The sequence below is a fragment of the Gadus chalcogrammus genome, chromosome 19, assembly GCF_026213295.1.
Source record: "Gadus chalcogrammus isolate NIFS_2021 chromosome 19, NIFS_Gcha_1.0, whole genome shotgun sequence".
Classification (NCBI taxonomy): domain Eukaryota; kingdom Metazoa; phylum Chordata; class Actinopteri; order Gadiformes; family Gadidae; genus Gadus; species Gadus chalcogrammus.
The window spans coordinates 16,786,467-16,809,381 of record NC_079430.1 but is presented as its reverse complement, the minus strand read 5'-3'; the positions used below and the strand labels follow the sequence as shown (position 1 = coordinate 16,809,381).

The following is a 22,915-nucleotide window of genomic DNA, read 5'->3' as shown; positions in this document are numbered from 1 at the left end:
AGCAGGTACATGTAACCTACAAAGGAAAAAATAATAATGCAGGTTAAAAGTAAGGTTAAAAAGTGAGAACTATCAGGAAATGCGTCGAAAATGTATGCACAAAAACTACACTGGAAATAGATTTCCTTGCTGAACTAAAACTTTAAACCTTTTAACTGGGGAAGAGTCCTCAGAGTCGACCAAGGCGCTTCTGGTAAGACTAGTCAACAAAAAAAAGATATAAATACAATTTCCTTTCCAAAGAAATAGCAATCCAATCACGTCAATGGTACTGAGAATACTACAAGCCACATCGACTGCATATCCATTTTATATGCTTTTCCAAGGGAATGAGGGACGATAGTGGGAATCCAATTTGTGTCCGAAAAGGGTGGAGGTTTTGACAACAGGGTGCTGTCCCCGTCTGTCCGACTCTGCTCGAGTCCCGGTTCCTATATCCTGTAGTGGTGGTGGTGGGGGGGAGGGGGCGTCGGAGTGTGAACGGAGGGATGGCTCTACTGCGTGGAGATGAGCTGCACGATCATGTGGATGATGCGGGAGCCGCGCCGGCAGGTGCACAGGTCCATGCTGGGGCTACGGATCTTGTCCTCCAGCAGCTGGTCTAGCTCGCTACGCAGCTCCTTCACCAGCTCAGCCACCTGGAACCAGACACAGACACACACACACCGTGTGATTCACTTGAACGTATATAGTACCGTTTTGAATCACATGACTGTGACACAACATGATCCTAACATCAGGGCGACAGTAGCTCAGGAGGTTGGCGGGTAACCGGAAGGTTGCTAGTTCGATCCCCGGCTCTTCCTAGCCGAGTGTTGAGGTATCACTGAGCAAGGCACCTCACCCTGACTGCTCCTGACGAGTTGGCTGTCGCCCTGAGGGGTTCACTCCACCGTCGGTGTGTGAATGAATGGTTGTGAATCGCTTTGGATAAAAAGCGTCATAATCATAATCCCCTGAATGTAAATGGAGGTAAATAAGCCTGCCCACCTTATCACTGGCTGTATCAAATCAAAACAGACAATTGAGATTCCTTTATGCCCATTGTTGAATTTCTTTTAACCGATAAACAACGTGAATTATCTTCATTTGTGAATGTTTCAGGCAGACGTTTGACTACTAGAACATTAACGATTCATATAAAACTCGTCACTCAAACGTAGCCAAAAATCCCCCACACATCACATGACTCAAAGCCAATCAGAACCCAGCACGTCGCCCCACCCACCTGGTGAGAGGCGGCGACGAAGCGGATCCACCCGTCGTCCAGGGAGATGAGGAACTCCCCCTTGTGGAGCTCCACGGTGATCTGCCCCCCGCCAAACAGCACCAGGGGGTACACCGACACCATGCTGCAGTCCCGGATGAACACGCGGCTCGTCTTCACCTTCTCGTGGTACACCAGGTACGGGCTGTCGTAGTACCGCACCTGCACCGCAAAACAAAATCACTCTTAATGTGTCGCATGAACAGACTCCATAAAGTCAGGATTCATTTGAGGGGTAACCTCTACAGGGCACTCCTTCACGGTTTCTTCTTGCCTTGGATTAGAGGGGAGTTTTCAAATGCCCCTCTAGAGGACTTTGGGTTAGGGGGGCTGTGAAGTCTTCGTGGACTGCAACAGTGATTAAGGGATTTGCAGGAATTGACTCAAGTCATGCCAATTTTAATTCACTCCCGCCTCTTTTTTTTTTCTTGCCACAGTTTTAAGTCGAAAGCCATTATTAACTGCTTATTCGCCCATCTTTTTTGTATGTTGTCGTCAAGGAGGAGGCAGGGTTTAGGATGCCTGCAGTTAGACTGTGGCTATTGGGGTTCAAACCTCGAACCAGTGGGAGGAAAGCATACACTATCCACAAAACTCTCCGAGGATGACGAGAGACGCGAGATAGATATATAAACAAATAAATGTATTTTCTTGGGGGCACCAGGTTAAGCATGTACCATATAGGCACAGTCCTGAACGCAGCGACCCGGGTTCGAATCCCTCCCGTGGTCCGTCATTTGCTGCATTTCCTCCCCTCCATCTTCCATACCTTCCTCTCTATCTCTCTCTATATATATATATATGAAAGCATAAAAAAACATATACGTATCCTACCGGGTAGTTGACGGAGGACGGGTGCACGTTGACACAGCCGTCGTTCTTGGTCACGAATCGGAGCTCGTCCGCTTTGGGCTGCAGCATGACCGCCCCTTTGCTGGTCTGCTTGTACTTCCCCTGGGGGGAGCGCACCTGGGGGAGACACGGGAGGCACGTTGACACCAGTCGGCACCAACGTTCAAAATGGATCGGGTTTGAAATGAGCCGTTTGGCGACGGCGTGGAGAGGGGTTTGTGTTCTCACCTGCACCACGTTGGGATAGAGCGCTGCACACAGCATGGCCGACATCAGGCGGATGTTGTCAGAGTTCAGGTTGGCCTTGGGGGTGGAGGGGGGAAAGGGGATTGGTCATTTGTGCCGGGTTGAATGTGAGATAAGGTCGATTTGGGAGAGAGTCGAGTGTGCTCCACTCTCAACAGCAGAATTTGAGCGTTTAAAGATTAAAATCTTATGGTTGCTGAGGTTTGCCATTTGGCGATCAACAGTTTTATGTACCAACTTTACTTGTACTTTTTTTTTTTTTTACAGATTTATGATGGCAAAAGTATCCAGATTGACGGTGAAATACATTTGACATTTTGTGGGTCCCTGTGTGAATGCGTGTGTGCGTGTGTGAATGCGTGTGTGTGTGAATGCGTGTGTGTGTGTGTGTGTGCGCACGCGTGCGTGTGTGCGCGCATGTGTGAGTGCGCGTGTGTGAATGCGCGTGTGCACGCGTGTGTGAATGCGTGTGTGTGCGCGCGCGTGTTAGTGAATGCGTGTCTGTGCGTGCGTGTGTGAATGCGTATGTGAATGCATGTGCGCCCGTGTGTGTGAATGCGTGTGCGCGTGTGCCTGCGCGTCCTGGACTGACCTCCGACCCCGTGGCCTCCAGGACCCCGTCCATGCCCATGGAGCTGGCCCTCTCTATGACCCTCGCCCTCAGCCCCTCCCGCACGAAGCCGATGTCGGACAGCAGCTCCGTGAACTGCCTCTTCAGGCTGGCAATCTCCTGCAGGTCGGAAACATGGAACACAAATCAAACGCACCGCAAACTACAAGCCCCAGCACGCAGGCTCTGGGCCAATAGGACATCAAAGACGTGAGGCTAAACATTTAAACCAGCCCATACTGATGGCATTATAACTAAGTAAGTATAACTATTATAATAATAATAATTTCCCCAGGGGATAAATAAAGTATTCATCTGGAACCCAATGCCCTTAGGCTGGGAGTTGAACATCAGTTAAAAAGTTAAACCATTGTATATGGAGTGTTAGGGTTTAGGGTGGTGGATTGTGATTGGCCGACCTGTAGGCCGCGTCCAGACAGGAAGTTCTCCCGGCAGTAGCGGAAGCCGGCCTGGTTCCCGTTCTTGGCGGCGTTGCACCAACCCTGCAGACAAATGGCACGCGAGTGAGTGTCATAAACAATCAACAATCATCATTGTGAATGAAACCTGACAGGGTGATGCAGGATCAACTCAAATCAGCTGCTTACTACACGATTAAGTGGACACAAAATATAACCCAACAAATATTTGATTGATTTAAGGCTAGGGTGGGCAATTTATTTACTTTATTAATTTTCTTTTATTGTGCGTGCGTGCGTACCTTGTAGGCCTGTAGCAGGGCCAAGTGGTCACTGTTGGCCAGAGCGAAGTTCAGCTTCTTCTCGTTGGCCTCCTCTCTCTTGTCCCACGGAGACACCTGGAGCCAGGGGGGGGGGGGTCAAACACCTTAACACCTGGTCAACTCGTACGTAATAGAACTGGTAGTCATCAGTACTTCAGTCCAGCTAATTAGATCAACTAGGATGCATTTGGGCCAACAAATATCTGTGTTGGTTAGTGAGTGCGTGAATGACTGACGGACTTCTTTGACTGAGTGAGCTTTTACATGCGCGTTAAAAGTATGTCTATTATGGACCAATTCCAATATCTAAATTTTGCTTTCCTCGTTTGTTTCTTTGCCATTAGTAAAGCGTTTCTGGAGTCAGCAAAAGCGCTCTAGAAGTCCTACTAGTATTCTAATTAATCTCACAGCTCTTCAGCCGGTTAAATCCCTTCACAGGTTCGTATGCGTGACAGGGGCGTGCTTGCACGTGTGTGTGTGTGTGTGTGCGTGGACGAGGGGCGGGGCCTCACGAAGGGGGACTTGAATGCCAGGCTGGCGGCGATGGTGAGGGCGGGGTCCAGGCAGCGGAAGATGGCGCCGAACAGCATGAGCTTGCCGATGCGCACGTCGACGGGCAGGCAGGCCAGGTGGTAGCCCAGGGGCGTCAGCATCTCGCTGGGCGTCAGCGCGCCCAGGTCCTGCAGACGCTGCTCCGCCGCCTCCACACTGGCCGGCTCCGGGGGCTCGATGAGGCGGGAGAAGACCGAGGCCAGGGTGCGGTCGGCGAACAGGTCAAGGATCTTGATCCTGGGGGGGGCAGGGAGGGAGCGGGTTGTGTCATGGTATTAGGGCTTTGACTTTTGCCCAAAAATCATATTCGAAGTTTGTTTGTTTATTAATATTAAAATATATTCAAATATTTAATAATAATATTTTGACCATTAAATGCCTTCGGTAAGACCTGGATTGGGCTTCGCGAGGTTTGTTTACCGGCGTTGCTATGGTTACCGGTCTTGCGTGTTCCAACGGTTTATCAGGTTTCTAATAAATCGCTGTCTAATCAATACTTCATTCACTGCCTCTTCCATGGTCATTACGACAGTATGAATAGACTGCGTCGGGTTCTCCGACGTCTCTCTCTCTTGGCCTGCCCATAACAGGTTCCAATATTAAGGGCTGCCTAATATTCGTTCGAATTTTGATTTATTTTTTGATATTCGAATTATATTCGAATGACGAAGTTCGGAGTCAAAGCCCTACATGGTATGGAGACTTGAGTGTCTGTAGTCAATTTATCGTTGAACTTGATCGTGGACATTGGTTTGTTTGTGCTTCAGAACAGCAGAGAATTGAAACATCCTCATTAGATTTGGAGTTATCCTAAACTAATTTAAGATAACTCTAATTAATTGTTTATGTTTTCATAGTAGGGCCAAGTTCATACTTTCAAAATATACATAAATATGCCGATAAGTATTTATAAATTATTGATTTATATATATTCAAAGTATTTATTAATAAAAAAAGTAAAACCTTTAAAAAAAAATAAAGGGTGATTATTTGTATGAACTATGAATATATTTTCATATTTTAATTTCTTGTCCCTCAGTATAGTCCTCCCCTTATCTCTCGCCTCGCTCCTGAGGCAGAGCGAGCAGGACAGACGGACAGACAGACTAGCCCCACAGACAGACAGACTAGCTGCAGACAGACAGACTAGCCCCACAGACAAACATGCCATATAGACCGACCGACCGACCGACCGACGGGGGTCCTACCTGAGGCAGAGCTGCTCCAGCGGGACCCTCTGGATCTCGGGCAGCTGCTGCTCTGACAGCTGGTGCTCGAAGCAGTGGCTGGTGAAGAGGTGGAAGCAGATCCCCGAGGCCACGCGGCCCGCCCGCCCCCGCCGCTGCAGCGCGTTGGCCCGCGACACCCACGAGTCCTCCAGGCTCTCCATGCTCTTGGACGCGTCGTACCTGGGGGGGGGGGGGGGGGGTCAACAGTCACCGGGGGGTTCGTGAGGAAGAGGGTTGTTTTTCATCCATTTACATTGAGGGCGGTTAGCGACGCTTTTATCCAAAGCGACTTACAAAAAGTGCATTTGTCAGAAGAAAGAGAAACAACAATATATGGCTGTCGGTACAGGGTATCTGCAGGTTTCAGCAAGTCAAATTTAAGTATTTTTAAGACATTTTTGATACCACCTTGAATGAAATTTAAGACCTAAAACACGCGATGGTGGGGGTTGGCAACAGACGCGAGCCAACTTTGGAAACAGACATCTTCCAGCCAACTGTCCTTGAAATTGCACCTACCCATTGTCGCAGATTAGCTAGCAAGCACGCAGATAATCGTTTATATATGCAGCTAGCAAGAAAGAAGCCTCTCTACATGTCCTTCCTGAAAAGTTCCCCGAGAAAAATAAAAAAATAAATAGTCCTGCCCCGACAAATTCAAGACCTTGAGTTACAGTATTTAAGACCAGCATATGAGATTTGTAACGAATTTAAGTATTTTTAAGGCCTTCAATTTAGAAACATGAATTTAAGACTTTTTAAGGATGCGCGGACACCCTGAGTAAGGATGTTCATAGGACCAAGTGTCAAGCACTAACAATCGCTAGGTTAACCCATTCCCTGTACACATATATAAACAACCACAGCTAGGATAAGATGCTACATAACCAAGTACTATAACTAAGTACGAAATACAGTAAGTCTGTACATTAAGTGCCAGGACGTACAACATACAACAAGTAGGAGGGGAGGGACACGGTGGTTATGCAGCGTCTAGGTGACCTCTGAACTAAGTCCAAAGTGCCCAACAGTGATTCCAGAGGGGGCAGGTGGTACGCCAGGGGATCGAACCCGGTACCTTTCGGCTGGGAGCCACTACACGATCCCGCCTTAGGCCATTGCGTGGACGCGTTATAATTACAAAGGGTGTGTACGTTCCTCGGCATTCAGCTGGGACTCGAAGCCCTTACCCTGGTGGGGTTATCACCGTGCTCTTTCGACTGATGGCTACACCTGATCCAATCAGTCTCCAGCTAACCGTTTGTAAAGCTAACCGCTAGCTCAAATACAATACAAGTGTAAGGCTTGAAGTGGCAGGGTGTTTAGGCTGCCCTCTGCACCGTTAATTGTACCTGCGACAGGTAGCGAGCAGACAGACGGGTCAATACCAGTATATGGAGAACAATCTACCATCGAGACATTTAGTGGATGTTTTAACCCAAAGTGATTAAAGTGTTTACAGATCTTTAGGTAGGGGTTAGGCGTCTGACTGATGGGGATTGAACCCAGAGAATTTTGGCTGAGGGTACTAACCAATCTATCAGACGATCCTCCCCTTAATTACTCCACACAGCGCGCGCGCACACGCACACGCACACACACACGCACACACACACAAACACTCGCTGTATTCAAATCGTTCAGTCGTGATAAACTATTGGCTTCCTGATTTCCTGGAGCATGAAGGAGCCAGTCGATGAACTAAGAGTCTGACACTAAAGCAAAAAGACGAGACATGATTGGCTTCTTGCTTCCTACCGTTTCTCCTTCATCTTGCCGGAGTCGATGACGTAGACCACGTCGTCGATGGTGACCGAGGTCTCGGCGATGTTGGTGGAGATGATGATCTTGGTGACGTCCTTCGGCGGCCGGTTGAACACGGCCTGCTGCTCCTCGTTGGAGAGGGACGAGTGGAGCGGGTATACCACGCACCTGACACACACACACACACACACACACACACACCATCATTAGGTACTCCTGATAACTCAATGCTCCTTCACCTGGATGGGATCACGTGATCACAGAGATGAGGGATCAAACCGGAGGTGGTTGATAGAAAAAAAAACGCTGAATGCAAGCATCCAGGTGACGAAAGCTAAAAGGTGACAGACATTCTGCTCATTCTACACTCAAACGCAAAGCACTACCACCTAGCTACAGTAAAACGTAGGCACACATCTGGACGGCCAGGAGAACATCTCAACAGACATCCGTCTGGTAAGAAGGCCTGTGTTCATGGAGGCTTGTTGCCAGGGTGATGACCTTGGACCTTGACCCACCTGGATTTGTTCCTGTTGTTGAACATCCGGTTGGACTGCAGCTGCTCATACAGCATCTTGATCTCAGCCAGGCCCGGCATGAACACCAGGACAGCACCTGGAGCACATCAGGGAGAAGGTCAACCGCACAGCTCAGTCTCTGTCGCCGTCCGTCTCATGTTAATCCAAACGTTAACATGGATTAATCTCTAGAACGGGGATGCTATGCCAGGTCCCATAAGTCTTATGACATAATTGACAATAGGCATACGTCATATGTGACACATGTATGTTGAAATGTTAAAACCATATTATTTGAAATATTAAAACCAAATCATGTTCTTGACCAATTAGGACGATAAAATAATAGACACAGAAATTCAACAGTCTCATCCACCCTCGCTACAATCACACCATCTTCTATAAGCAAAGGGCCTTTGATGGTATTGATCAATCACACCATCCATCTCACTCCTATAAGCAAAGGGCCTTTGATGGTATTGATCAATCACATCATCTCACTCTCCTATAGGCAAAGGGCCTCTGATGGTATTGATCCTATTGCGTGTGGAGGACTCGGGGGTGGTGGGGTCCAGTCCTACCGGGGGGATAGTCGTGGGGCCCGTCTACGATCCACTCCAGCAGGCTCTCCACCAGGTCCATGTTGATCTTGTCCAGATCCATGGCAGCGATGGTCTTCAGCACCGGCTTGCTCACATCTGTAGGCCGTGCAGAAAGCAGTGGCGTGTTTAGCCAAGGTGGGATCTCACAGGTAAAATCATACGAGTCGGGGACTTTGCACATTGTGCCGTGTGTGACAATGGTGTAGGTTTCCAATCGCAAATAGTCCACTAATGGTCTGAGCTTATGGCAAACATTGGACCAGCCCAAAAGTTAGCACTAATCAAGTGACTGATCATGGCATGAATGCTTTGACGTAAGGTCATATCTTCTAGGTCATCTGAAATAAACAGTTTGAAGTTTCCGAAAATGCCAAGAGTTGCACTGTGTAAGTATTTACAATCAAGTGTATGGTTTGATACATTCCAAAGGGCTAAACTATGCACTCCTTACCTCAGGTGAACGAAATGGAGGCATGTTTTAAAAAAATACATGAATTTCAGTGTACATGCATCCAACCAATTACAAAATAATAGTAGGCGTTCAAATAAACATCAAGTGAAATTAATCCCAAATTTTCCTGAGAATGTGTCTCAAATGATCTGATGTGGGGTGTCAAAAAAAGACATGGATTTCAGTGCACCGCTTACTTTGCACTGCTAAAGCAACGCGACATAAAAGTAGGCGTTAAAATAAACATCAAGTGAAAGGGATCCCCTAGACTCATTGATGATCTGATGCGGGGTGTCCCTCCCGTGCTGACCTTTGAACCGGATAGTCAGCTCTGCCAGGCCCAGCTGCTGGTCGGGGATGGAGTCTTTGACGAAGTCCTTCTTGCAGAGCGAGGAGAAGCTCCACTGGTCGTCTCCTTGGTCGTCCACCACGCCCTTCGACCCTCCCTTCCCTCCTCCTCCTCGTCCCCCAGACCCCTGTTTCCCTGAGCGCATGTACGGGCTACCGTCCTCGATCACGTAGCTGCACAGGAAAGTAAAACAATACTGAATACATGTTTCTATTGAAAATAATATCAACGCTGATATTATGTGTGATTAGCTGTTTGGAAAATCTGCCTCTTCTGACATCACAAGTGGGCGTGTCCACCTAGATGTGTGCTGGATGGATCAGTCTACCAGCCTACCCAGTGGACTGTAGCAAACATTCCTCATCTATCTGTCATACATCTAGATGGACACGCCCACTTGTGATGTCAGAAGAGGCAGATTTTCAAAACGACTTGCATCGGCTAATCGCCCTCACACCTGGTGGTATAATATGTCACCTTTAACAATTTTATGTCAGGTATTAAACAAAAGGGATGTTTTAGCTGTTGGGGGCACGGGAGCTAGTTAACACTATTGTGGAGGCAACATAACTTCCCTTGTGCCTCATGTGGCTACAAAATGGTATTATTCACAGCGGTGGGATCAACAGTATGTTCTCTTTGTTTACCGGGTTTTGGCGATGGCGTCTTCGAGGAAAAACTGGTCCACGGGGAAGGTGCGGCCTGGAAGAGAACAAAGGAAGGATCAGATGGGAGCGTCGGGGTGTGGCACGTGTCTGAGTAGTGTGAGCACGTGCACATTCCCCGTGCGCTTCGCCGTGCCAGGCCCTACCAGGTATGTGGATGGTGTTGCAGTTGTAGAAGTACTCGGAGAAGAGGTTGGCGTTGAGCGTGGCGCTCATCAGGATGATCTTCATGTCGGGCCGGTTCACCATCAGGTCCTTGAGCACCAGCAGCAGGAAGTCACTGGGAAACAAAACGGGAATAAACCACCATGAGTTGGTCCTTCAGTGAGGCCACAGGGGGGATGGAACAGAAGCAGTATAGTCTGATCAATAAGTATATCCAAAGTAGGTCTCGTTGGGTGATAAGAACCGGAAAGCTCTTAAAACTACACTATGCACATTTTCTCAATAGCAGCCTCTAGTGGTTTAAGTTGTCACTACAGTTTGTCATTTTCATGACCTGAGGGGGAAAGAACAGAACCCAAAGATTTATAGAGAAAAGTCCCCTGGATGGATTAACCTGTGGATGGGCTCGTTTTATTCTGGAGAAACGTTCTAGGTTAAATATCTCTTCTTAATTGCGCAAATAACTGGTAGATAAAGTGCCGGTTTAACAAACCGTCCCAATGTACATTTCAAGATACATAGGGACTACAGATGAAAATGAGCCTGCATGGCTCAATCTGGAACGTTTACATATTGGACTCCGGTGCTCATGTCTATTAATGTGCTCTGTCCCTTTAAATAAATAAATAAATAAAACAACATCCAAAACAGGGGGTGCTTGGGGGGTCACGGTTGAGCCAGACTCGGTGAGCTCACCTCTCCTCTGTGCGCTCGTGCACCTCATCCACGATGATGTGCGTGACGCCCGGGAGGTCCGCCTCTCCCTCCAGCCTCCGCAGCAAGACCCCCGTGGTGCAGTACAGCAGCCGCGTGGCCGAGGACTGAGGAGGGGGGGGGGGGGGCGCGAGGTAAGGGTTAGCTAAAGAGAGATTTACTTTCACTTTCGACTTTGATTTTTAAGATTTGTTTGTTTAGAGTATTTCTTTTTTTGGGTTATTGGGGAGTGTTGGGGTCAAGAGGAGACGGATGGAGAAGGGGAGGGCCTGGGGTTCATACCCGCTGTGTGACTAAAGGCTTGGTTATGGTTCCACGTCGACGCAACGCATGGGGGGGTTCACGGACCCATAAACGTCCTTTCGACGCAGCAGCAAGCGCTGTGATTGGTCCGCTCGCTAAACGCCGACGCGGAACGGATGAAGGTTCACGACTGCGTCGAAGCGTCCGCGTGGTCGTTGCGTTGCGTCGAAGTGGAACCATGAACCTTTACACCACCACACCCCCGACACACCTGCTACTTAATGATCGGTATCCGTGTTCACCGTCAGAGGCTGTGAGACAACTGACAAGTGACTCAGAATAAGGACTTCTACATGAATGTGAAACAAAATCTAGAGTATAAATCACTATAGATTAAAATGATATACAAATCATTTAAAAAGAGGAAATTAATTGTCAAGACTCCCACATTAAAACTACAGTGAATGTTCAAATCAGAGTCTGACAGAATAGATTACAACAACACCTTTAGTCGTAACAACTAACAATTGTCGTTGCATTCTAAGCTGTTGACTGATGATATTAAACATTAACATAAAGAAATATTCCTTCAGTCGTTTTTTATTTCTATCCTCTTACATTTTATTTTCCATCTTCTCCTTCCTCATTATTGTTTCCCCTTCTTGATCAGCACCAATCAGGACGCCCCATAACCTTGGAGGTTTACCCCCCACCCCCCCCCATACCCGGACAGTCTCCAGGTGGATCTGGCAGCCTACGGTGGATACATATTGAACATCACAGGTATTCTCCCTGGGTCTGCGATATTGATTCTCATTTGTTTCCCTTGATTAACCAATGCATGTGCTGCTGTAACACCTGCATTTCCCTTGTGGGACTCATTCATGTTCTCTTACGGAGCCTGGGGAGGAATGATTAAACCAACACCCGGAGCTTTGTGTGACCCCCCCACCGTACCCGGACGGTCTCCAGGCGGATCTGGTAGCCCACGGTGGCGCCCAGGCGCTCGGCCCTCTCCTCGGCCACGCGCTGGGCCACCGAGATGGCCGAGATGCGCCTGGGCTGGGTGCAGATGATGTTGGCCACGCGGTCCGCCGGCCCTGCCAGCGTGTCGTCCAGGATGAACTGGGGGATCTGCGTGGTCTTACCGCAGCTAAAAGGCAAAGTCATTTGTAATGTTAGTTCAGCAATATGTAGGACATACTGAGGATCAATGACGATGCTCTCACTCCCCAATGGTGCAAAGTACATCAAATAAATACATACGTTTAAAAATATCTAAAAATATACATAGTGCATATGCCATACATACAACCTAAAGGACACGAGGAAAACGGATATTAGTAGGTGGTACAACCTGTTGGTATGTGTTAGGGTATGAGGAAGTCCAACTAAAAAGGAATTCAATTGCAGTGGTGTGCAGAGTATTTTTAATTTGTTGTAGAATTTATTATGTTTTCATTTCAACTCAAATCTGAATCTTAACTTCCTTTTAATTTTGAATTGTACGGACAGGACTGGTTATAATGTAACATAAGGAGCAAACGTGAATTAAATGGATTTGATAAATGGATAAAACATCAATACCCCAATCATTTTGATTTTATGGTCTTAGGTTTCCTCAAAGCAAAGTTCATCCATTTTCTGAACGCATCTATTCAATTCTCCCGATGTGACACATAACAAAAATCCTTTTAACCAAAGACAGTTCCTCAATTGCGGTTCCTCACCCGGTCATGCCGCTGACTACCAGCACCTGACAGTCGTCCAGCAGGTTCAGGATGTGGTCCCTCTCCTTCCAGGCTGGGAGCTTCTGCCTCTGCTGCAGCATGGCGTCATAGCGCCTGGAAGACTGCACGCGAAAAAACAGACCCATGAGCAATGGAGGTGACACACTGTACACAAGGAGATTTTAAGTGATATTGGTTTGTTGCCAACTTGCCACCCATTTTTATTTTGCCCTTTCTTCTTGTCCTCTTTAATCGTCATATCGTAAAAGCAAAAGACTTCAGAGTTGTCATCCACACTATACTTCTTTGTTGGGGAAATTGTGGTCCATTCAAAACTAAGCTTACTTGCCTGTCCATTACCAGATAAAATAATTAAACGCATATACTTACCCGTACTAACCCTTCCTTGTTCTTATTACTAAAGATACACTCTGCACTCTGTCCAGTCGAAATTTATAGAAAGATGTTTAAGTGTAAATGTAATGTTTTTTTCGTGTTTATTTTTGTTAGTAAGAAAGATGTTCTTATTATGTTGTTATTGTACTTTATGTTGTTAAGGACGCCCTTGAAGACGAGATGGGTTCACCTGAAGGTGTTATTCCTAATAAAGACATTTTAATGCTAAACATAGTGGAATGTGTTAATAGACTCACACTACATTTCCATCGACAGCCTCCCAGTGAACACACCCATACAAGACGGTTCAGAAGCAGGTGGTGTCTTACCGGCTTCCTGCGGAAGTCCCTGCACAGCTTGCCGTTCTCCTGCAGCACGTTGTCCATCTTGTACTCGTGCTTCCGCACCATCTGCTTCCTCAGGTGGACGTAGCTCTCCGTCTCCACATTCACCGCCCCGCCTTCGTCCTCCTCCTCCTCGTCCCCCTCCTCTTCCTCCACCTCCACGTCATCTCGGTCTTTGGCTGCACAAGACAAGACACAGGAAGAAGGTGTGACATCGTTGTCCCGGCAACAGCTCATACATGCAGATCATGTTCATATTTTATTACATTGTTTATTTTATTACTCTCCCAAGCACCATAACCAGTCGTATATGTTTACACATTGAATATTATTGTTAATCTACCTTGATTTGCAATATTGATTCTCATTTGATTATATGTGGGATTCATTCCTTTTCTCTTATGGAGCCTAGGGAGGAAGAGTGATTGAGCAGAAGCCTCCGCCATGGATTTAAAAAAACTCGGATGTGTTCGCTCACCTTCTCTCCACGTCTGCGCGGGTCGCTGCTGCGTCGTGGCGTTGTGGTTGTTGGCCGGAGCGGGCTTGGCGGTCTGGTTCCCGCCACTCACGGCGCCGTTGACCCTGCCCTCCGGGGCGGGCGCGTTGCCCCGGGCCACGCCCTTGCCCTTCCCCCCGGCGGAGGGTATCAGCGAGGAGGAGGCGGAGTAGGTGACGGGCGGGGGGGCGGGGGGCAGCACCGGGGTGAGGACGGGCGGCGGGGAGCTGTACTTGTGGTGCGCGGCGGACAGCAGCTCCACCAGTACGCCCTCGTCCTCCAGACAGGTGATCAGCGTGTACACCACCGGCTCGCCGCACTTGGCCGCCGCCGCCGCCTCGGCGAAGAGCCGCTCGGTGGCGGCCAGCCGGCCCGCGCCGCTCACCGCCTCGTCGTTGGTGCTGAAGGCCACCACCGGCGGCTGGAAGGGGTAGCGGTTGCCCTTGGGGAAGCGGACCATCAGCTCGTACTCGGGGGGGGCGTAGCTGCTGAAGCCCGCCTGGCTGGGCCCCGTGGGGTCCGGGGACCCCCCGCCGGACCGCAGGCCCTTGGTGGGCATCTGGTGCTTGAACTTGCACTTGTCGCCGAAGCGGCAGGCCTGGCCCCGCAGGAAGAAGCGGCAGACGTCGCGCAGAAGGATCGGCGCGGGGGCGCCGTGGCGGCGTCCGTAGCTCCTGCCGCCGCCGCCGTTGTCGAGGTTGTTGCCGTTGTTGTTCCTGTGGAGGCTGTCGGCGAGGAACTCCAGGTCCAGGCTCACCGTCCACACCGAGTTGGCGATGCGCTCCTCGAAGCGCTCGCCGTAGATGGCGGCCAGGGCCAGCGCCTCCTCCTCCCGCTGGCTCAGGCACTCGTCCATGGGCGCCCCCTGCAGGCCTTCGGGGGACACCGCCTTCATGCCGAAGCGCTCGACGAACACCTGGTTGAGGAGGCGCTCCAGCGTGGCGCCGAACTCCCCGCCGTTGGCCTCCAGCGCCAGACGGCTGCGCTCGCGGTCGAAGCCGTACCTGGGGGAGGAGACGGAGGGGGGATGCAGAGGGGCGGTGTGAACGGGGAAGCATTTAAAGGTGACACATCACACCAATAGGTGTGAGTGTGATCAGCCGTTACAAGCCCATTTGAAAAAACTTCCTCTTCTGCCATCACAAGTGGGCGTGTCCACCTAGATGTATGACGGATAGATGAGCAACGTTTGCTACAGTCCACCGGGTCGGCTGGTAGACTGATCTATCCAGCACACATCTAGGTGGACCGACCCACTCGTGATCACACTCACACCTGGGGGTATAATATGTCAGCATTAAGTCAATGTAGATGAGTGAGACTCGAGGGATTCGTCAGAAGCTCACCTGCAGAGTTTACCGACGGCGAACGGAGAGACGACGGGCTCCGGGGAGGGTCGCTCCTCATCCGACTCGATCTCGACCTCCACCGGGCCGACCGGCCGCTCGGCCTTCTCCACGGGCTGGTCGTGAGTCCTCCAGAACTGGCCGTCCTCACGGTGGTCCAGCTCATCGTACTCCTCCTCCTCCTCTCCTTCTTCCTCCTCCTCGTCTTCCTCCTCTTCATAATAGTCCGAGCCTGATTCACTGCGAAAGAGACGATGGGAAGATTTCCTCAGACTTATCGAAAGAAGTGTTTTTTATCTTTCTAAAAATCCCTTTAAGAACTTTAAAAAAAATAAAGATCTTGGATCATAGCGGTTGTTAATTAATGGTATTAATTCTGAAAGGCTCCTGCCAACTCACTGCGAGTGGCTCAAATCGTACACACTGCAATTAAAAAAATTTGATTGCCACTCTAAGCGCTTTAATTATGAACAATAATCAAAGGTACTTTGTGCATCGCTCAAGCTAACAGAGGGTAAGAACACACCAAGATAAAGAAATAGAATGTGTTGCCTTGAAAATGTTAAACTAACTATTTACACTTACTCATAATTCTCTTCAAGGTCCTGCAGCTGCAGCTCCTTCAGCAGCTCCTTCAGTAGCTCCTGGTTCTCGTTGGTCATGGAGATGGTCTGCATGGGCATGATGCTCATCACGCCTTCAGGCTTCGCCCTAGGCGTGACCACCTCCACCGGTTTAGGCTGTGACCGGTCCCTCTCTGCCACCAGGGACCGAGGCAGACCCCGGCCCCTCCCCCTGCTGCTGCTTCCTCCTCCACCTCCACCTCCTCCTCCTCCTCCTCGACCGCTAGCCTTGCCACGTCCAGCTCCACCACGACCACTGCTGCCTCCGCCGCCGCCACCGCCACCGCCACCGCGACCCCCACCCCTGCTGCCCCCCCGGCCACCTCCTCTTGCACCGCCTCTGCCTAACACAGGTCTGCAGGGGCAGAGAGAGAGAGAGAGGACAACATGGGGACAGATTAATAATAAGGTACGATAGGATGGAGGTACGGGTTAGTTAAAGAGAGATTTACTTTCACTTTCGACTTTGATTTTTAAGATTTGTTTGTTTAGAGTATTTTTTTTGGGGTAATTTGTTTGGGCTTTACCTGGCCAAGCGGCTGGGTCCGAAGTCAAGATTGAAATCATCTCCTTCATCCCAGTCTCCAAACTTCTTGCTACCACCTCCTCCACCACCTCCTCCTCCTCCTCCACTACGACCACCACCTCGACTACGTCCAGCAGCTGCGGCTTTTGGCTTGTTGAATCTCCCACCACCTCTATTCGGCCCACCTCTCCTCCTTGTACTCATCTCTCTTCTGGAAACCAGGAAGAAAGTGAGATCACACAAATGGTTAAAAACAAGGACAAGACGAAGAACACAGTATGAAGCTACAATGGTGACAACCTCATCTGCCTACCTTTAACTTTATTCACTGTCCATCCATCTAATCCGCAAAAAACAAGCTATGAAAAGAAACGAATGTGTGAATGTTCAACATTATTAACACCGGTAACGTCAGATCCGAAACACAAACAACAGTTTAAATAAGCAAACGTCACAAGGCATGTGAAGGCTAGATGAAGCAGACCCTACACGGCTCTCAGCTACAGCGTCATGCTCACTTTTCTGGATAAAAATCAGCCGACAGAGCTCATGGCGAGAATGATACAATACAATGGAAAATGTGTGCTAGCTGATGCCTATAGTTAACTGCCTGGACCACACCACTATGTGAATCCCTAATAAAGATGCATCAGGTTCACCGCAGACCCATCGGGGAGATACCGGCTTTGTGGCTTCCGCTCGCTAGCTAGCTGGCTGAAGCTAACGTCACATCCTTATGTAACCTAACATGCGGGGAGTCGCTGTAAAGTGTTCTCGAAGTCACGGCTGGGGGTATTACGAGCACAACAGGGAAATACATTAATACTTACAGTCAAATCCTCTGGTATAAAGTTGAGTAAAGCATGAACAACATAAACGTGTAAGCCACCAAACCGAGCACAGCTGATGAAGTTACCGGCAGCCTGACTGCGCTCTGATTGGTCAGCGCTCACAGGTCAAAGGTAATGGTTCTTTTCCGGTAACGCTATACCTATTATAATTATATATATCTATTATATTTTTGGATTTGTTTATTTTTGCATTCACCTTCTCAAATAAATAACTGCGTGGTTTCCATCTTATTCTCTATGTAAATCTATTTATTATTCGTGCTCTTTACAGGAAACCAAAACTTATCCCACAAACAACAGCCGGTTGCATTGACGGTCACTATGGCAACGGCTGTTTACTCTGAGCAGAGGACTTTGTTTCATTTCTGAAGAAATACTTGGTGGTGTATACCCTCCTATAACCTGTTTTTTATCCTTTAAGCTCTTCATCAAGTCTATATCGTTAGTTACTTTGCATAATCAGTCTGCAATCTGGTTCCACTAAAACCATTAAGAACATATGATGTCACCAGGAAGGTTTTAAGGTGTGTCCTCCTGACAGACCGCGTGCCAGCAGCAGGAGCCGGGAGATCAGGATGTCAGGTAAGGACATCGGCGTTGGTCAGGTGTGTTCTCTCTCCGTCCTTTCTCCAATGGAGACTTTTATATCTTGTCCTCCACATAGAACCCTTTAAAGGCCTCTTGGGAAAGCAGAAGAGAGTATGCATAGTTACTGCCGCCAGCCTCCTTCATGGTGACCTATGTTGGTGTGATTGTTTAAAGTTATCAAACAATAGGAAACAAAGAAAATCCAAAGATATTGATATGTCTGAAATAAATTTGATAAATTAAATTCAAAGTCACTGAAAGAGGTCCCTATTCCCCAAAACTGTATGGATCTGTGTATGTTTGTGTACTATATACCTGCTTCTGCTTAGGCTATTAAATACATGAATTGCAGTTTGGTGTGTGTGTAATATATTTTTTTTTATGTAAATGTAACCCATATTCTCAGAGGAGAGTGGACTTTCAGACGAAGGTCCACGGAAAGTGTCCTACATTTTCCCGAATGGGGACAGTTATGGTGAGTGAAACGAACGACCAAAATCATTTTGGCTTGATTGGCCCTTTGATAACATTGGGTTTTTCCTGTCCATGGCTCTTTCTCTCTCTTCATATCTGGTGTGTTTTCAGAAGGAGAAAGCATTAAATCTGAATCAGGAGTAGTGATGAGAAGTGGGCCGGGCACACAGAGTTCAGCCAATGGCGTCGTGTATACCGGAGATTGGCAGGAGGATCAGGTAGGATGGATGTGTGTAAGACATGGGGTGAGGCCGGGAGTGATTCAAACAATAATCTCCGACTAAGGTGTCTTCTTGTTAGATTATAGTTGTATTCATGCTGTGATTCATCCACGAGATCAGAGGGTTGATTTTTTAATTCGGCATAATTGTAGTCGTCACTTCCCCCAGATGAACGGCAGAGGAACCGTAGCCTACGCTTCGGGGGCGATCTACGAAGGGGAGCTTAAGGACAACAGGTACCACGGTAGAGGGACCTACACCTTCCCAGACGGGTCCAAGTACACGGGCGCCTTCTTCAACAACAGGTAGCAGTAGTTTACGTATTTCGGTATGCTGCTATTGTCGGGGGTTAAGAGACAGTTTCTCAAAGGAAGAAGGTGGAAAATTATACACAACGTCTAAGAGTGATTTATTTATTTATTTATTTATTTTATTTTATTATGTTTATTTATTTATTTATTTTTTCCACAATTTCTTTTTTTTTTTAAACGATTTATGATGACTATATGCTCTGTAAGCTGACCTTGGGTGTCTTGAAAGGCGCCTCTAAATGAAATGTATTATTATATATTATTATTAAAGGAACAAGGTGGAAAATGATAAGGTGGTACTGCTGAGGCTACACTTTGCTATGATTTTTTTTTTTTATCTTTGCCTAGACAAATGGTTGTGGGTTCGATGCCCAATGCCCACGGTCGTTACGTAAACCTCCTTGAGCAAGACTCCTAGGATGCATCGAGATGCCATTCCTATATTTGGATGCCATTCCCATATTTACATTTACTTTCCAAGTTTGGAAATTACTGCCAAGGCAACGCCAGACTGACGCGAATATCAGGTCTCGACAGGCATGCAAAACACCGCTAGCTGATATCTGTGCCAATCCAAGATATACTGTAGTTCCACCGTGTGTGTGTGTGTGTGTGTCCGTCTCTCTGTGTTTCAGGCTGGAAGGAGAAGGGACTTTCACATGCCCAAAGGGATTGGTTTGGACTGGAGATTTCCATGGCAAAGCAGCACTAGGCCTCAAACTGCAACATAATTTCTGACACACAGACATACACACATTTGGATATGGTTTCGGGGGAGGTAATGCCCAATGCGCCTAGTAAGTAATCTCAGACATGAATAAAGCCATGAAGAATAAGACCTTGCCTATGGCAGGCAAGTGTACCGGATGCGAGTGGACTGCCACTGCAGGTCAATAATTTTGCATGAAAAAACCTCATTTGGATTTTGATTAACTTCCACACCGGCATGTTTAATAGAGGAAGCCTCGACACCAATTACAATTCTCCATCTTATAAGGACAAATTGCATTATTCGTCAATGTTTTATTTTCTTAACCCAATTTGGATTTTGTACGTTTTTGTTAAGGTAACAAATGTATTTGTTAAACAGTAGTTTTGTAAACACTGTTTTATCCACGCTGTGAGTTCTATCCTCTCATGGTGCTTGTATTAACTTACCATGAGAGGAAATGTACTGTAGAATGGATGCCAGTGCATTAGCACTTTAATCCCCCGCAGTCCAATCAGATGAGGCATAGAATATGCCTGTAACCAACCAACATCTGTATGCTAACCACTCACTCATCACCCGGAGGGGTGTGTGTGTGTGTGTGTGTGTGTGTGTGTGTGTGTGTGTGTGTGTGTGTGTGTGTGTGTGTGTGTGTGTGTGTGTGTGTGTGTGTGTGTGTGTGTGTGTGTGTGTGTGTGTCTCCACGATCCCGCTATTCTTTGCTGGAAAATAATTGTTAACAGTGTCATAGATATCAGTGTCTTATTAATTGCCTCACATAGGCCCATACATTTTAGAATCTTCATTAATTTATCAGTTGAACTGAATACGCCTTTCTGTCTAGCCGTGGCACCTGTGCACTCTTCATGAGACACTGACATATAACAGTTAATAAAACACAATACAAAACATCAAACGTAATTTGGACAAACCTTTTTAATTGAAGCAGCTCCGATATTTTCCTTCTGAGTAATCATATATTATTCATCAGTCATTGCACATAACCCTGAACATATTCACTGTATTAAGCTAACCTTGGTATATGTGAAACTGCAAAATAAATTAAAAAAACACAATAAATGCACACATATAGTAGTAGGATTATTAATATGATGCTTAAAACATCCAAGCACCATACCAAGAAAACTCCATTTGTAATGATTGTACAAGTTTCAGGTAGTAAAAAATAAAAAGGTCTTGTATTGCGAAACACAAATATTTTTTTGATGTGGACAGCCTTTGAACAAGGCCTCCATGATGAACACCGCCTACTGGAGGCTGTACTTTAAAACACACAAAAATAAACAACTATCCATTATGGCACTCAAATTTGGCACGTTTAAAAAAACGAAAAGTCGGTGTAACATACTTACAAGTATAAGTCTACAAACTCAACAATATATGGTATCCAGTGTCTCTATGACCCTGTGCGAGTATCACACAATACAATCTGAAGTTGATCCTACAAACAGTTATCTAGGGACACGAGTGTGTGGATCCCAGGTATACAACGAGAAAGGATAACCGATATTGAATATCGTGGAAGCTTTTTAAAAACCGTCATATCATCGTACCGCCGCTAACCTGAGAAGCTAGAAAATATCTCTATTATTTTCCAGGATATTGCCTTTCAGAGAGAAACAGACACTGGTAAAATTCTCTTAATTCCACATCAAACGCAAAAAAATATAAAATGTATTATTGTGCTGGAACCATTGTTAGACACAAAACCGTAAATGTAAAAGTGATATTCAACAGCTATTCCAAAGAACAGATTAAAATGCAGCCATGCACTTTTGTTCATACACAGAAGCTCAAGTCAATATTCAATGTAGAAATAACCATTCTATAAAACAAATTTGACAAATCTTCCAACAAGCCGAGAGAAACTACCAAATAGACTTTAGCAAGGATACAAAACAGAAACCATAGATCTTTTTGTATGTGCTTATTCATTTCAGTGGACGAAACTTCCAGAAACTCATTAGAAAACTAGAGAAAAACCATTCTGACCATCAACACTTTATTTAGGTAGGTTGGAGTTGTTTTTTAAAGGAGTAAAAATCTCAGTCAGTAAAGACTTTTCAGAGATTTCATAAAAACACAAACAGCACCATTTTGTTTGACAGAGTGTGTTCTTCTCAGCTTGGGGAGGGGTGGTTAATTGCCCACCAAGGCCACTTGGAGCTTGGGTAAGTTATCGTGCCGTTGCCAGGCCGACCGGTAAGCAGGATAGCGAGATAATGGCCGGGTAAGGGGCGAGACAGACTCCTGTACCTTCCAGCGGACATCTTTCAGTCAAGAATCACTTTAGGGCAGATAAATCAATAATCTATATTTATGCATATACAAAAACATGAAAATTATGTCCCATGCTTACACAATAAACTCTATCGAGGCTGTCAGAATTAGAATACATATATTATTGTATTATGCTAGTAATGTACAAAATAAAATATGATAAGGTGGAGGAATTCTGTCTAGCCTACCCCTATGTTCAGGAGTAGTTTAGGTCCCCTTTAACCTATTCATCCTCAAATACATAAACTTACTGATGGTATATACAGTATATATCTATTGGGTGTCCAATTATTAGCTTATTTGTGTTCATCAAAACTATCTTAAATGGTGAGTTCCCAAAGAAGTCCTGTTTTAATAAAGATTTAAGAAAAGCTTTCACATCAGTGAATTCGGAGCAAAAAAATGCCATGGCTGCAGTGAATATAAATAACACATTACAAACAAACGACGCCATTCAACGGTCATAAAAAAATGACAATAAATACAAAAAACTGAACAGCTTAATCAAACCGCTTTAAAGCACACACGCACACAGTTATACAAATAAACCCAACTACATATCAAGAAGGAAGTATGTGTCGTTTGAAGTCAGCTTCAACGTTTAAGAAAATTACTTTAGTGATTACGGTTATTATTAGATATTATATTATTGTGTGTAACTGTTGCAGATCCTTAGCTGCTACAACATTTCCGTTCTTCGCTGGTCAACCTGTTCTCAAAGTAGTCGTCGGCACAAGCTTTATCCAACTTGGTGTGTGTTCAGTAGGTCCCCACACTCTCTCTCTCACCTGAATCGACTCTCTCTCCCTCATGTTGTGTCTCTCTTTAAACTTACCTCTCCCCCCTCCCCTTCAGTTTCTCCAGCAAATGGAAAAGTCTCTCTCTCCCTCTCCCTCTCTCGCTCTCTCTCCCTCTCCTTCTCTCGTACTGGAAGAATGCCTGCACCCATCATCTTCACTCCCCGCCCCCCCAAATCTTTCTCCTGCTCTCAAAATAACCCCTACCCTCCACATCCTTCTCTCTCTCCCAG

General features: G+C 46.8%; 2 protein-coding genes across 4 annotated transcripts; one reads left to right on the top strand and one right to left on the bottom strand.

Moving 5' to 3' along the window:
• Window positions 1-470: 470 nt before the first annotated feature.
• Window positions 471-16,087, bottom strand: dhx57 (DEAH (Asp-Glu-Ala-Asp/His) box polypeptide 57). Its single transcript, XM_056578549.1, has 22 exons — window positions 15,867-16,087; window positions 15,282-15,521; window positions 13,918-14,939; window positions 13,425-13,618; window positions 12,700-12,821; window positions 11,927-12,122; window positions 10,709-10,833; window positions 9,994-10,127; window positions 9,830-9,884; window positions 9,144-9,355; window positions 8,362-8,478; window positions 7,781-7,877; window positions 7,257-7,430; window positions 5,478-5,678; window positions 4,230-4,506; window positions 3,697-3,792; window positions 3,395-3,478; window positions 2,958-3,095; window positions 2,348-2,422; window positions 2,102-2,236; window positions 1,229-1,429; window positions 471-638 (listed from the first exon to the last, which is right to left on the bottom strand). Exons 1-22 carry the CDS (start codon window positions 15,971-15,973, stop codon window positions 495-497), a joined length of 4,146 nt encoding a protein of 1,381 aa, XP_056434524.1. The 5' UTR covers window positions 15,974-16,087; the 3' UTR covers window positions 471-494.
• Window positions 16,088-17,611: 1,524 nt separating this feature from the next.
• morn2 (MORN repeat containing 2) lies at window positions 17,612-22,799 on the top strand. 3 transcript variants are annotated; one of them, XM_056578812.1, is made up of 5 exons: window positions 17,612-17,863; window positions 18,276-18,344; window positions 18,458-18,561; window positions 18,733-18,869; window positions 19,511-22,799. In XM_056578812.1, the coding sequence occupies exons 1-5, from the start codon at window positions 17,857-17,859 to the stop codon at window positions 19,611-19,613; spliced, it is 420 nt and encodes a 139-aa protein (XP_056434787.1). In that variant the 5' UTR covers window positions 17,612-17,856; the 3' UTR covers window positions 19,614-22,799. The 3 variants fall into 3 exon arrangements, with proteins under 3 accessions (XP_056434787.1, XP_056434786.1, XP_056434788.1); XM_056578811.1 differs by having other exon boundaries at window positions 18,455-18,561; XM_056578813.1 differs by lacking the exon at window positions 19,511-22,799 and adding an exon at window positions 19,224-19,406 and having other exon boundaries at window positions 18,455-18,561.
• The last annotated feature ends 116 nt before the right edge of the window (window positions 22,800-22,915 follow it).

Excerpts from the sequence above, each read along its gene's own strand:
- dhx57 (XM_056578549.1), bottom strand. The coding sequence starts at position 15,973 with ATGAGCATCATGCCCATGCAGACCATCTCCATGACCAACGAGAACCAG. Across the intron at positions 12,123-12,699 it reads GTAGTCAGCGGCATGACCGG|CTGCGGTAAGACCACGCAGA; the intron begins GTGAGGAACCGC and ends TTTGCCTTTTAG. Across the intron at positions 9,356-9,829 it reads GACGCCATCGCCAAAACCCG|CTACGTGATCGAGGACGGTA; the intron begins GTAAACAAAGAG and ends TTTCCTGTGCAG.
- morn2 (XM_056578811.1), top strand. Across the intron at positions 18,345-18,454 it reads CCCGAATGGGGACAGTTATG|AAGGAGAAAGCATTAAATCT; the intron begins GTGAGTGAAACG and ends GTGTGTTTTCAG. Across the intron at positions 18,562-18,732 it reads GAGATTGGCAGGAGGATCAG|ATGAACGGCAGAGGAACCGT; the intron begins GTAGGATGGATG and ends CACTTCCCCCAG.